Source organism: Helicoverpa zea, chromosome 18 (assembly GCF_022581195.2).
Source record: "Helicoverpa zea isolate HzStark_Cry1AcR chromosome 18, ilHelZeax1.1, whole genome shotgun sequence".
In the NCBI taxonomy this organism is placed as follows: domain Eukaryota; kingdom Metazoa; phylum Arthropoda; class Insecta; order Lepidoptera; family Noctuidae; genus Helicoverpa; species Helicoverpa zea.
In genome coordinates, this window is record NC_061469.1 from 8,883,676 (window position 1) to 8,898,289 (window position 14,614).

At 37.2% G+C, this 14,614-nt stretch overlaps 1 protein-coding gene across 2 annotated transcripts; it reads left to right on the top strand.

Moving 5' to 3' along the window:
- The first annotated feature begins 478 nt into the window (after positions 1 to 478).
- LOC124638944 (COP9 signalosome complex subunit 4) lies at positions 479 to 14,334 on the top strand. Of its 2 annotated transcripts, none has more exons than XM_047176119.1 (9): positions 479 to 656; positions 771 to 850; positions 1,142 to 1,293; positions 1,577 to 1,680; positions 2,414 to 2,599; positions 2,911 to 3,029; positions 5,098 to 5,276; positions 7,140 to 7,356; positions 14,152 to 14,334. In XM_047176119.1, exons 1-9 carry the CDS (start codon positions 574 to 576, stop codon positions 14,283 to 14,285), a joined length of 1,254 nt encoding a protein of 417 aa, XP_047032075.1. In that variant the 5' UTR covers positions 479 to 573; the 3' UTR covers positions 14,286 to 14,334. The 2 variants fall into 2 exon arrangements, with proteins under 2 accessions (XP_047032075.1, XP_047032076.1); XM_047176120.1 differs by having other exon boundaries at positions 480 to 656; positions 5,098 to 5,252.
- Positions 14,335 to 14,614: the final 280 nt, after the last annotated feature.

Below are 14,614 nucleotides of genomic sequence, written 5' to 3' on the forward strand. Positions count from 1 at the left end.
CCTTTGTTTCGATAGTGGTTTCAATATTATCGCAAATGAACCATAGATTTAGGATCATAATGACAAAATGTTTGGACACTGAAATCTATACTTTACTGAAGAGCTTCTTTGCTAATCTCAAAAACTTGGCTGATTTAAAAAAATGTTCCAGTAATACATAGTGCCTTTATCGAGGAATACTGTTGTGCGGACTAGTGCCTACGGGACGAGAGTGGAACCGTTTTGGCGGAACCTAGTATTTTATCAGTTCATAGATGGGTGTATTTTTCTCTAGGTGTGATTAAAACAACAGCTTCCAATATTTTTTTAATATTGGATTTATCCGCCTACCAAAACGGCATACGGCTGACTTTTGTGACACTGACAAAAACCGATAAAATCGACTAATCATTAACCGTATATTTACCGAACTCGTGTCAATGTTAATTCCCGATTCTATCCCATTCCCATGTCAATGTCATGTCAAAATCCGGCCTATTGCGACTGTCAAAAATATTTTGTCTTGCTTTCAGTGGAACAAAACAAAATTTCATTTGCTTTTATTAGTGTTCGTAATAATAAAAATACATCATTATGCCTTTAAATTTACAAGGCGTTCGTCAATATCTAAGTGAATTGAGAAATTCTGGTGGCTTACATAAAGATCAAGCAGAAAAGTGAGTCTAGTTTTGTCAAAGATTCTACTCTCATTTTATTTTCTTTACATTGTTTGTGAATAATTGGGTAGTATTTTGCTATCGTTCCATTAATGCAATCATTGTTTTCCTAAGGTACCGCAATGTTCTTATGGAAATACTGAAAAGTAATGAAACTGAGCTGGCGGAATCTTTAAAGGCATTTGTGGAAGCAAGTACGTATTGCTTATTATATTTATAATATCTTATTGTGTTACCACAGGCAGTTACAATTGTTATTTTTATAGCGGGTAATTATCTTATGCAGAATTAATTAAAATCTATCATTGCCAATCATAACCAACAAAATATTCAATCTAAACATACCAAATCATGATAATTATTATTAAAATATATAAAATATATAATATATAAAATATAATATTGTTATATTATCATCTCAAGCACATGTAATAAAAGCATTATACTGTTTACCAAACTCAGATAGCAAAAATTATAATTTCCAGTTGTGAATGAGAATGTGAGCCTGGTAATATCGAGACAGCTGCTGACGGACGTCAGCACCCACCTGGCTCTGTTGCCCGACCTAGTGTCTCAAGAGGTCTCACACTTTTCCCTGGATGTTATACAGCCTAGAGTCATCTCCTTTGAAGAACAGGTAATTTATTTCTTGAACATAACTTCATTAAAAAATAAGTTTCAATGAGCAAGAAGCACTGCAAGAAGGTATTATTATATTCTCATTTGATTTCCACTACAATGATATTAATCCTCATTTAATTTCCATAGACTATAGAAGTTTTTACATTCATATGGAAGGTAGAGTACCTGAAATTGTTATAACTTTGGAAAGGCAAAATTATGTTCAGCAATGAGTCGCAATGTAGATTAAATTTTTAGGCAACAGTATAATTATATATAATCTTGTACCCTGTTTCCAGGTGGCCAGTATTAGACAACATTTAGCAGACATCTATGAAAGGAATCAGAATTGGAAGGAAGCAGCTAATGTACTGGTTGGAATACCTTTAGAAACTGGACAGAAGTAAGTAACAATGTTCATGGAAATTATATCTGACCATGAAAATTATTTGAATATGAGGCAGCCTGAACTTGGAAGTCAGTACTCCCCTAATTGATGAATCTACTTAGATAGAGCAAATAGGGCAATTACTTATCAGGTCTTCTCTGTAGGCTTGTAAATATAATAATAATAAAATTCATGTAACTTTTTTCAATACACATAATTTAATTTGTTCACGAGATACACTTTTTGGTTCTGTCCAATGTGTTATAATTGTATAACTACCAGAGTTATACATCAACATACTATGTATGACAGCTATATTGTGTTCTTTCCTTTACCAAGTGTTTGGGCACATTGGACAGAACCAAAAAGTGTATCTCATGAATAAATTAAATTATGTGTATTGAAAAAAGTTACATGAATTATAATTGTATATAGTTATAATTGTATAACTACCAGAGTTATACATCAACATACTGTCAACCTTCTAGCTAGCCACTTTTAACAGATTTATGGCCACACTCAGTGACATTTAATGGTTACTTAAGCCATTCCTTAGACTCCTTAGTGACGGATTATCAAAGAAATCCTTCACTAAGGAGTGACTTAAGTAATCATGTCTCTGAGTGTGGCCATAAATCTATAAACATAATGTGGTATCTGATGACATCCATACAATAAATTCTTGTATTGCAGCATAAAGTCTTAAATTTTTCTTTGATTAACCTTACCTCACTTTATTCTTCCACAGACAATACTCGGTGGACTACAAACTAGAAACATACTTGAAGATTGCTCGGCTATACTTGGAGGTGGATGACCCAGTGCAGGCAGAGGCGTTTGTCAACAGGGCTTCACTACTTCAAGCAGAGACTACTAATGAACAGTTGCAGATCTACTACAAAGTCTGCTATGCCAGAGTGTTGGATTACAGAAGGTATTTAACTTGTAACTTTAGGTCCAGGCAACTAGGGTCCATAGAAAATATAATGTATCAGTAATGAAACAATTATATTGTTAACCTAGTTCCTATCAGGCGACCAGGCTCCATTATTGTATAGTTTTTTTTTTATGGGTCTAGGAAGATAGCATCAACTAGTTTAGGAAGAAGAAACGATTCGTTTTGATAAGACTTACGTCAAAAATTACCATTTGTAATCAAAACAGAACATTTCTTAGAGAAACCTTACATTGTATATTTTCGGTAATCTATCTAAATCTTAAACTAATCTTGAATTTTTTCTACAGGAAATTCATAGAGGCAGCCCAGAGATACAACGAGTTGTCATACCGTAACATTATTCACGAGGACGAACGAATGACGTGTCTGAGAAACGCGCTCATCTGTACCGTACTAGCTTCAGCAGGTTTGTGTACCAGCACCTACTTATAATTAAGTATTACTTTCTTGTAAATAGATATAGCATTTTTTTAAATCAGAAAATACAATGTAGTTCTCGCCAAAATCAATGGCGACTCGCGACTAAAGTCTGAGTACAAGTGGCCCGTATCCCTCATCTACCTTCATCACCAGTTAAGAAGTAAAAATCTTTTCATGCCGTTATTCTTTGACAGTCACTAACAGCAATTTGACAGGCAAAAGTCGTGGTGGCCTAGTGGGTAAAGAACCAAGCTCTCAAGTATGAGGGCGCGGGTTCGATCCCAGGTCAGGCAAGTACCAATGCAACTTTTCTAAGTTTGTATGTACTTTCTGAGTATATCTTAGTTAGACACCATGGACTGTGTTTCAGATGGCACGTTAAACTGTAGGTCCCGGCTGTCATTGAACGGTTACAGGTAGTCAGAAGCCAGTAAGTCTGACACCAGTCTAACCAAGAGATATCGGGTTGCCCGGGTAACTGGGTTGAGGAGGTCAGATAGGCAGTCGCTTCTTGTAAAGCACTGGTACTCAGCTGAATCCGGTTAGACTGCCCAAGTAGCATTTTGTTCCATTTAAGAGTACACATTTAGTTCACAGGTGAACTTAAAGCATTACTACAGTTCACTCGTGATGTATTATATAGCTGCATTATTGTAATTAATTACACCTATGCCTGTCTAAGGGACTTACAGGAGTGTAGAGTAATACTTTTATACGGTTATGGGTGTTATATTACTCTAACAACTATCCTTTAGTCAGCTTTCTGACTAAGAGCATTATAGTAGGGTAGAGATACGGCAACCGCTGTTTAACGGCCTACTTGTTCGATGTTATAGAGCTAGCATTTTAACAGAACACTTCTGGTCATTTATAAAGCCAAAGGCTGTTATGTCTACTTGTCTTAGACTGTTATACAGCCAGTAGCTGTATTAGGACTTGTTTGTGATACTTAAAATAACCTTTTTTTTACTATCTGTACAGAGGTGTTTAAATCATTCACATGTGGACTGTAGGCTGTTAGAAGGGCTATATAACAGTTCACATAGCCGTATTTCATTTCCACCATTTTGTTCTACGTAACCTAAAATATTTACCAAATAAATCTACAAGATTAATGCAGATTTATCACAAAATACGCAGATAGAGCTAATGAGTTTTGGTTTCATGTTAAAATTAATTACCGTAGTATAATTATAATGCCAATAAAATATCAAAAACTGAAGATGTAAATTTTCCTCTCAGCCAGTTTTAAATATTTCAAAATGAATAAAGCGTTTTTACAGAGGCGCGTGAAAATTTTAATTGTCAATATGTATACATTTCACGATAAAGTTGCATTCCCATGGCATTAACATGATATAGTATATAAAACAGGTACTACCGCATGTTATTTTATAATAATAATCCGCCGGAGTTAGTTTGCCCCGAATCCATGCACTCCTTACAATTGTCAAACTAATATATGAAAATGTGGAAATAATTTAGGACACAAGTGAATTTAAGGTAGCTTACTGGAGTACTTTTGTCCGATTTTAACTGTGAAGGCTGTGTATTTAGCCACTTATTACTCTTTATTACACTCATGCACGTTGAATGGTTCACACTGCGTTCCATATAGTGCCGTAAGTCAGCCTTAAGTCCGATGTTACTACTTAAACTGCTATTATAATGCTATTATACTTCTAATGTACAGCCATAGTGAACTTAAGGCTGTCTAATTTGTGCCCAAACTGGTTCAATAAAAGCATTATATCAAGCTATACAGCTCATGTACAGCTGACATACACAGCTTGTAGAGTACATGTGAACGACTAGACATCTTATATAGAACCCCGAATGCTACTTGGGTGGAAGCCGACCCCAACATGATTGGGAAAAGGCTCGGAGGATGATGATTCTTTGACAGTCACTTTGGGCTAGCGCAGTTTTGGCAGAGCTTTATAATAGATTTAGACGTTCAGTTTGACGTTAAAAGATGCTCTGCGCTCCACCACATGTATGCCATCCGTAAGAATTCTTGACTATTTCTCAATTACCTATACGTTTCTTGACAGGCCAACAGCGTTCCAGAATGCTAGCCACCCTCTTCAAAGACGAGAGATGTCAACAGTTGCCCGCATACTCGATCTTAGAGAAGATGTACCTGGACCGTATCATCCGTCGCTCGGAGCTGCACGAGTTCGAGGCTCTGATGCAGACGCACCAGAAGGCAACGTGTCATATTTATCATTCGGTACAGGATATAGGAACGAGCGGCTCATGCAGTTTGCTACCCGATATCGCCAAGCTAATACTTAACTTCACTTTAACTAACGTCATATGGTTGTGGTGTGGTGTAATGGTGTCTTAAAGCTGCATGTTCAAGCGAAGCGAAGCTGCGCCGATATTTCTCCGCTTTTCCGCACTACAGACTCGTTCCGCTTTAGTGGCCCGGTAGCCTTACACTTGGTCATTAGAACTCATTTTGGTACGGGATAAATTTTATTCAAATTCAGGACCCCGTTTACATTTATTACATTGTTTTAACCAGGTTCGTTTAATCAAGTACTCTGTAAATTGAAGGAGAATCTACGTGTCACGTTTATTTACGTTTACAGTCGTTTTTCCGAAAGGCAATCGAATAGAAGTTAAAGACCAAGTGAGTCGTTAGGTAAATATCAAAAGTGCTTAAGTCCACTATAGTTCGGCCATTCAGAGAATGCGTTCCTGACACGTCGCGATTGAACTGACGACGTAACTTTGCAATGGCGTTGCAGTTACGATAAAAATATTTTTGCTGGTTGTTTACCGTTTTAACAATTGAGGAGCATTAAAACAACATTATTATATCAATAATCAATGAATGTAGTTACGTCGTCAGTTCAATCGCGACGTGTCAGGAACGCATTCTCTGAATGGCCGAACTATAAAACGTTTTTTTTGAAGTCTTTGGCTAGTTTGATACTCTATGCAAAACTAAACATCTTGGTACAGTTCAAATACTCTAAAGTCCAAGAAATCTTATGAAAATAAGAGTCTAAAACCATACCCTTATTTCAAAATAACCTATGTCCTGACTACTGTGTAGATCAAATCCGCTTTAGTCCAATTGGACCAATGAGAAGCCGGTGTTTGGGTGTCATGGCCGCCATTGCTGTGGTAAAACCATGGTGTGTTGTTATCGTGCACCTGAGTTTTTAATTAATTATGGATAATAGAATAACAGTTGTGGAGCAGGAGTTCGCAAAAAAGAAGCTAAAATTAAAATCAATTGAAAATATAAATAAGAAGAAGCGAGTTTTGTAAATATAGTGCTACAATTTCGTTTGTAATGAGTTGGGCGAAGCCCAGAAAACGTTATGAATTTTGCTTTTTATTCGTCACCGAGTACTCCATATTGTAATTCAGTTACATCAAACCAGATTAAGTCACACTGTATCTTTTCATAATAGATTAAGTCCACAGGAGTTCGTTTCAAAACAGCTTAAATCCAGGGGGTATATATCATATGTGCTTATGTCCAAAATAAAAACTGGTTTTTGGCGTAAAATAAGTATGTAATATTCTATTTATTTCTTTAAACAAAATGATTCTGAATCATTATTGTGAAAGTTAGATTGCCTGATAACATTCACAGTCTCGCAAATTTATGATATTGGTAATTGTACTTATTTGCACAGATTCGTTTATGTTTGACTTAAGCGAGTTTGATATTTAACGACTCAAGTGTAATCGCACCTTTAGCATTCACCCCTCGTGCCTCTGCCTAATAATGACTCACAAACATGATCCGGATTCTAATGAGAAGAGACAATTATTAAATAAATTCATCTCCCTCACAAAGTAATCTGCACCTTAAGAGGTCACGAAACGGCCTCAGATAGACACGTGCTAACCATAAATACAACTTTTGCTTTTATCTATCGCCAGTTACGGATCTGACCTTTTATCACAATTCGCGCATATCATTTAATTTATACTATCGACGTAAACAAAACTTCTTTAGAAAAGCGATCTAGCGTAATGTACTTTATGGCCCGACTCGGCATGCGATGTTTAGACAATAGTTTAAAATCTATGACCAAATTCTACTGTTAATAAACCTCTTTCGGTTCAGGCTACGACATCAGATGGCACTACGATTCTGGACCGCGCTGTATTCGAGCACAATTTGCTGTCAGCCAGCAAGCTGTATAACAACATAACGTTTGAGGAGTTGGGCGCCTTGCTCGAGACTCCGCCCGCGAAGGCCGAGAGGATCGCAAGCCATATGATCAGCGAGGGACGCATGAACGGATACATTGATCAGATCAGCTCTGTAGTACATTTTGAAAGTAAGTATTGCTTACCCAACATTTAATAAAGTTGCAAACAACTGTGGAATTTAAATAATATGTTAAAGGTTTTAAAAGGCGCGGTGAATTTAACAAAAACATTGCTGATTCCTAGTTCGCAATCGGTCAAAAACCAAGTTCCGTTGACATATCTACTTATCAGTTTATAGTTGTGATAACATTATTCTCTTTTTAAAAACATGCCTAGTGGATACAACATCGATCAAAATTAATCAATACGTAGGCTTATATAAATATTTTTGAGATAAAATCGCGTGATATAATAAACTAAACAGGCCATCCTTCACACTGATAAGAAATGGCGTGGTAGAGGTGCAAGTCAGGCTATGGACAGATTTGAGGAAACTCTCAAATATAGCTTGTCAGGTACCTTGTCAAGACCTGCGAGTCCACACAATTATGTCCAGTCCAGCGTCACGCATAAAAATCTTACTTCACTTAAATTCTTCATAGGAAAAAGGCCCCTTATTTCTTTTACAAACAAACCTTTTTATGGATAACCCTTGAATAAAATAAACATTTCAAGGGATTTCAATAAATTTTTCCTATACAACAAACGTACAAGTCCTTTGTGCGCCAGTCCAATTCGCACTTGGCCGTTTTTCAACCGCATTCATAGCTTGACCGCCCCTGAAAGCCGCATAGAAAAGACGTTTCGGGAGTATCGTGTTTTTTAACCACCTTCTAACAAAGTAGTATAGGAGGTTCTCAATTCTGTGGGCGTTCGCGCAGCGGAATGTTGTTGAATTTAAAGATTTTAATTATGCAAATAATTAGTGTAAGACGTCCTATAATTGTGTGTGTAAAAAAAATTGTGTATTCAGTCATTGTGGAGAAATTCACCAAAAACTGATTCCGCTGGGCGAACGTTGTCCTGTCGGAACTTTTTTTAATCCATAGACTTTAGAAGAAAAGAGATGTGTCCAAAAATTTGTGTGTATTTGTGTATAATTATTTATGTATAAATGAAATCAGTGCATGCATAAACTTCGGAGAAATTCAAGTTTCCGCTACGCGAACGTTTGGCCATTAGCTAGTTTTCATATAAAGCGCTTACATAGAGAGCTGTAGATTTTTACATATGTTGTTTTGAATTTGTTTATATTTGTTTAAAAAACAGATTTAGAAAAAGTCGTAGGGTTTAAAAGATAAATTTAACTATTCACTTGCAAAATTTCATATCATTAAATTCAGTAATTAAAGAAAGACTATAATTATAATACTGACGAAGCATCGAAAACCTACATAATCCGACCAAGTTCGGATAGCTACAAAAAAGCGGCCGTTCCATATATCTAAGATACGTTCTTAACTTGAAAGGTTAGTATTTATTAATATGGTACAGTTGCGTACATATTGTTTGATCCAGTAAAGTTGCAAAGTGGAACGCTCGTGCATGCCTAGTCCATTGGTTAAATAGCGTAATAAGCTACAATATCTAAACTTATAATAAATCTGTAAAGAGGTAAATTCTGTACATTGAATATATTTCTGAGTCAAGTGCCTGTGTCTGGCACCCCTACACCGCTACTCAAACACTCATGATCGAAAAGGTGCAAAAAACCTTTCTGAGGTCTTTTTCAAAAGGTTATACAACTTTTTTCCCTTCATGTACCCAACTAACTATCTGCTAGGGATGTTAGGCTTTAACTCCTTGGAGGTAAGACGAGGCTTTGATCAGCTCATGGTAGCTTGTAAAACCTTACGGGGCCAAATCGACTGCCCAGAGCTCCACAGCCTTTTCTGCCGCCTATTCACCCCCGACAAATACATCGGTCGCCGTCAGAGCTGCAGGCACAATCTCTTCGCCCCACCGACATGCAAAACAGTCGCCAGAGCTGAATCTCCTATATGTCGTACTCTTAAGACGCTCAACGCCCTTCTGACTGCCAACCCTGAATTTGATGGGTTTGTGGATGAGTGGAGTAAAATGATGCGTGTGTGTTTGGGGTTCTGTGAGAGAAAGTATGCAAGAGCGTCCACTGTTCCTTGTTAGTTAGATAATCATTGAAATGCTGTCGACTATATGTTTTTACTTTTGTTTTGTTTTGATTTAATGTTTCCATGTTAATTATTGTAATTGGTGTTGCACCGTTTTAATAAACTATAAATTAAAAAAAAAATAAAAAAAATCCAAAATAACTATTAGGGGGTGATCAGCGATCGATACTGATGCCAAAAATGCAAGCAGTAAAATTTTTGTCTGTCTGTCTGTCTGTATGTTCGTTATGGAAACGAAAACTACTTGACGGTTTTCAATGAAACTTGGTACAATGATTCTTTGTACTCCTGGGCAGGTTATAGGATACTTTTCATTACGCTACGATCAATAGGAGCAGAGCAGTGAAGGTAAATGTTGGGAAAACGGGAGAAGTTACTCCATTTTTAATGCTTCCGTCGCGTGTGCAGCCTTAATAGTTAAAGCTACACAGAAACGATGTATGACGGAAATGTTCTCCTTAAAATTATGTAAAAAATACACCTTGACAGTATATGTCTGTCTTTTATGGTTGGCTCACAATAACACGTTTAACTCTCGATAGCCTCTCTTTGTACAAAGTCCAAATCTAACGCGGACGAAGTCGCTGGCAGAAGCTAGTGATAAATATTTACCTAAACAGTAGTACTTACATGTGGTAATTATATCATTTCCCTAAGGGGTCTGTAGTTAGAATCTTGATCCGTGAAATCTTCAATAAAAATTAGCCGTATGAATATTATTTGTCTTAAATAATATATCTAGATTATATCTCAAGTCTCAAGCGCATTCTTAAATAAAGTACCTACGTAATTAGTACCTACTTTCTGTCAAAGTCAAATACATTAAAAAAGTAGGTGAAGAAAAACAAATGACCTATAAATTATATCGAAACAACAATTGTGTTATCACCTGTACCAATTCAATACCGGTATTATAATGTAAATTTTGGGATGTTAAGCTTGGGTTTCCTAGGAAAGCGGTGCCGTCATATAACGGCCGTAATATTACGGACGCAAATAGATGGTCGTCTTTACGGTGATAACATGTGGAAAGTTCCACGGCCGTTTTAACACACCGTCATAAACTTTTTGTTAGTTGTATTATACTTACTAACCTGTTTTATTTAATATTTCTAAAATTTTACGACACAAATTCTGTTTTAGTTGACTTTTTCTATAATCTTTACTTTTTATATTATTTACTAGCTTCTGCCCGCGACTTCGTACGCGAATCCTGTCCCTTATGCCAGCGACTACGGGGTCAGCAAAATCAAAGATCTGAATAGTCTGATATTGAATTTTAAGGGCCCGTTGACTTGAAAACAACGGAATACGCATAACCATTCGAAACATTCCATATATTTAATTTTTGTACTTTAACGGCAAAAGCACAGCAGACTAAACAAAACGCTGAGAACTGAACTGCAATAGATGTGACCATAGGGATAAAAGTAGTGATTCTAATTAGTCCGCATTCAAGTTGTGTGTGGCAAAAATATTACACGTATTATTACGTAAAAAAACATTAAATAGATGACAAAGTCGTGGCGACTTAGTTGAAGTCGTGGTGGTTTAGTGGGTAGAGAACCAATCTCTCAAGTATGAGAGTCTTTGATTCCAGGTCTGGCAAGTGCCTGCCAATGCAACTTTTCTAAGTTCGTATGTACTTTCTATGTATATTTTGGATACCAATGACCGTTATTTGGAGGGGATGTAAAAACTGTAGGTTCCGGCTGTCATTGAACATTCTTGGCAGTTGTTATGGGTAGTCAGAAGCCAGTAAGTCTTACCAAGGGGTGTTGGGTTGAGCGGGTAACCGGGTTGTGGAGGTCGGATAGGCAGTCGCTCCTTGTATAACACTGGTACTCAGTTGCATCGTGACTTGAAGTCGACCCTAACATAATTGGGACAAAGGCTCTTGAGATAATAATGACTATATTAATGAGATATAGGCACCGCAGGACATCTGAAGCTGATGACGGGGAGTAGCGACCCCGCGGAGCTATATATACTGTTCTCCAGGGAGAGTATACTGTCCCCCATCTCCGGCCGGTCGGAGTGAACCATGACGGGGGTAGGTCTCACGCCTCTGGCTTGGCTTGGCCGTCCAGAGTGGAGTCGCTAGAGCAGCATTAGTAGCCCTGCTCGGAGGGTAGGTGCCTCATGGTAAGCACAGGGAGCGCGTAATCTGCGTTTAAAGTCCGCCGAGGTATCCTCACCCTTCAGCCGCTCATGTCCCTGTTGCCCTCTTGTTGCTATTCAGTGACTGGTTCCCGGGGACCCAGTAAGTGAGCTGGCGAGTCTCCACCTGCCATTTTTACATGTACCTAATACATTGTCATCCACTAACATCCCATCACAATAGCCCAAGTAGTTTTCCTCCATAGTTAGCAATAGTTTAGCACAGAAACGGGGATTGTCTTTTTTTTAACGACGTCCACCGGGGATTGTCCTTGGGTTCATTTTTATAGTGTATAAAGGGATAATCGTCGGTTTTGTGTCACCATTTCATTAAAGTTGTCTCAAAAGGGCGTGAAAATTCGGAACTATGTAGTCCCGAGGTCTGGAAGAGACATACAAAATAATAATGAGATATAACGCAACAAAGTCGGAGAGTGGGGGCTCGTGACGCCACGTCTAGGTATGTAAAATTTGTACTAAGCAGTGACTTAAAACGAAATTCAAGCGTTGTTGTATCTTCGTTATTATTTGTTTGTGAGAGAGAGAAAAGAAAAATACGTGTCCATTATTTAAGGGTTATCTAAAAGACGTACTAATTACTTTTTTTTGATTCACCATACCTATTTCATAACATTCATTTCTATACATTTCAAGTGTAGTATTGCTCTTGAAGTTCCACATCAGGAGTTCCAGATCTTCGATGTTTATAAGTCAATAGAAAGTGCTTATCAGATTGAACCACTTTTGCTAAAACGTCATATCTTCATAATGCTATAGTCTAGCTGGGCTCCTGGAGTTCCACATCAGGTGTTTTACATCTTCAATTTTTATAAGTCAACAGAGAGTGCTTATCAGGTTGAACAACTTTTGCTAAAACGTCATACCTCTATATGCTATAGTCTAGCTGGGCCCCTGGAATTCCACATCAGGCGTTTTAGATCTTCAATTTGTATAAGTCAATAGAAAGTGCTTATCAAATTGAACAACTTTTGCTAAAACGTCATACCTGTATATGGTACAGAGAAGCTGGGCTCTTGGGGTTCCACATCAGGTGTTCCAGATCTTAAAATTTATTATCTCAGCTGAAAATGCTCATCACATGAAACAATTTTTGCCATGGCACCATTTTTGTATCTCTTATAGTTTTGTTGGTCTGTTAGAGTTCTGCATCAGGTCTTCAAGTTTCGAAGATAAATTATAGCCTATATGTTGACCAGGCTTAATACTGATACAACAAAGAAAAAATCATTGAAATCCGTTCAGTAGTTCGGAAGATTAGCGTGTACAAACAAACAGACATACAGACAAACAGACAGAATTTTTTTTTTTGGATTTGTGCTCCATTACTGTTTCTAAACCCCACCCAATTATTATTTTTTTAATATATTCAATGTACAGACACAGTTTCTTTACAGATTTATTATATGTATAGATTTCTTCGGGGTTACGAACGAAATCTATTAAAATTTAGTCATCCTCGCTGCACCAAGAGTCGGAACGCATTTTTTACGTTGTTCCGAAAAAAAAACAAATACGGATTAAAAAAGCTTCACCGCTTTCAATAAAACGTTCACCAAACCATCTGACACCGACAAGACGGCCGTCATGCAAATGCCGGCACCGCTTTTTGAAGTTACGGTGTCAGTTAACGCTCTTTAGGAAACCGCCCCATTTCGTTTACATAGACAACGTTCTAGTGACGTCATTCACCGCTGTATTACGGCCGCTATATGACTGCACCGCTTTCCTAAGAAACCAAAGCTTTACCTAAATATATTGCACGGCCGCTTTTTTGTAGCTATCCGAACTTGGTCGGATTATGTGGGTTTTCGATGCTTCGTCAGTATTATAATTGTCTTTCTTTAATTACTGAATTTTGCAAGTGAATAGTTGAATGATTAAACAAATTATTGGCATACATTTTACCATGCAATTCCTTTAGAACGTCGTGATATTCGACTGCTTTGTAAACAGTGATCTATTTATGGTTAATTATCCTATAACTTTTTCATTACTTACGGAACATCATTGATACTTGGCAACATGTTGCAGATACTTACAAGGTTTGTGTAAACGTGAAAATCTAGACCCCAAACTGCATACTTTAAGAACTAAGACCTAATAAGTGTATTTTACGTTTATATTTTTATCTTTTAAACCCTACGACTTTTTCTAAATCTGTTTTTTAAACAAATTCAAAACAACATATGTAAAAATCTACAGCTCTCTATGTAAGCGCTTTATATGAAAACTAGCTAATGGCCAAACGTTCGCGTAGCGGAAACTTGAATTTCTCCGAAGTTTATGCATGCACTGATTTCATTCATACATAAATAATTATACACAAATACACACAAATTTTTGGACACATCTCTTTTCTTCTAAAGTCTATGGATTAAAAAAAGTTCCGCCAGGACAACGTTCGCCCAGCGGAATCCGTTTTTGGTGAATTTCTCCACAATGGCTGCATACACAAATTTTTATTTACCATACACAATTATAGGACGTCTTACACTAATTATCTGCATAATTAAAATCTTTAAATTCAACAACATTCCGCTGCGCGAACGCACACCTCAATTCTCTAAGATAACTGGTAATGATTGTTTCCAGCTCGTGAGATTCTACCACAGTGGGACAAACAGATCCAGAGCCTGTGTTACCAGGTCAACAGCCTCATAGAGAAGATAGCGGCGGCGGAGCCCGAATGGATGGCCAAGCTCATGGAGGAAGAAATGATACAATAAGCTCTTGTACCCAATGATACTGTTCTTACAATATAATGCTTTTCCAGTACCATAGTTTGTATTCAATACTCTCTAACTAATGCATCATTTTTTCCGGTATTTTAAACTAAGGGTCGTAGCACACATATCACCGTATCAACTCGACCCGTCGCGAATTTACCAGTATTATTTATATGACCCTACTGCAAACCCATTCTAAACGCAAGCTCCTTTACACTTCTTGTTTGTCGATTCCGTAAAAAAACTCCCGAAGTTGTAAGAAGTTCTAATTAATACGAAAAGCGATTTACGGAAAGTCAATTACTTGAGCAAAACTTACAAGTGTAAAG

Bases quoted from the DNA above. Each gene is read 5' to 3' on its own strand.
- LOC124638944 (XM_047176119.1), top strand. From the start codon at position 574: ATGCCTTTAAATTTACAAGGCGTTCGTCAATATCTAAGTGAATTGAGA. The intron at 1,681-2,413 runs GTAAGTAACAAT...ATTCTTCCACAG, and splicing joins CCTTTAGAAACTGGACAGAA to ACAATACTCGGTGGACTACA. The intron at 5,277-7,139 runs GTACAGGATATA...CTTTCGGTTCAG, and splicing joins CGTGTCATATTTATCATTCG to GCTACGACATCAGATGGCAC.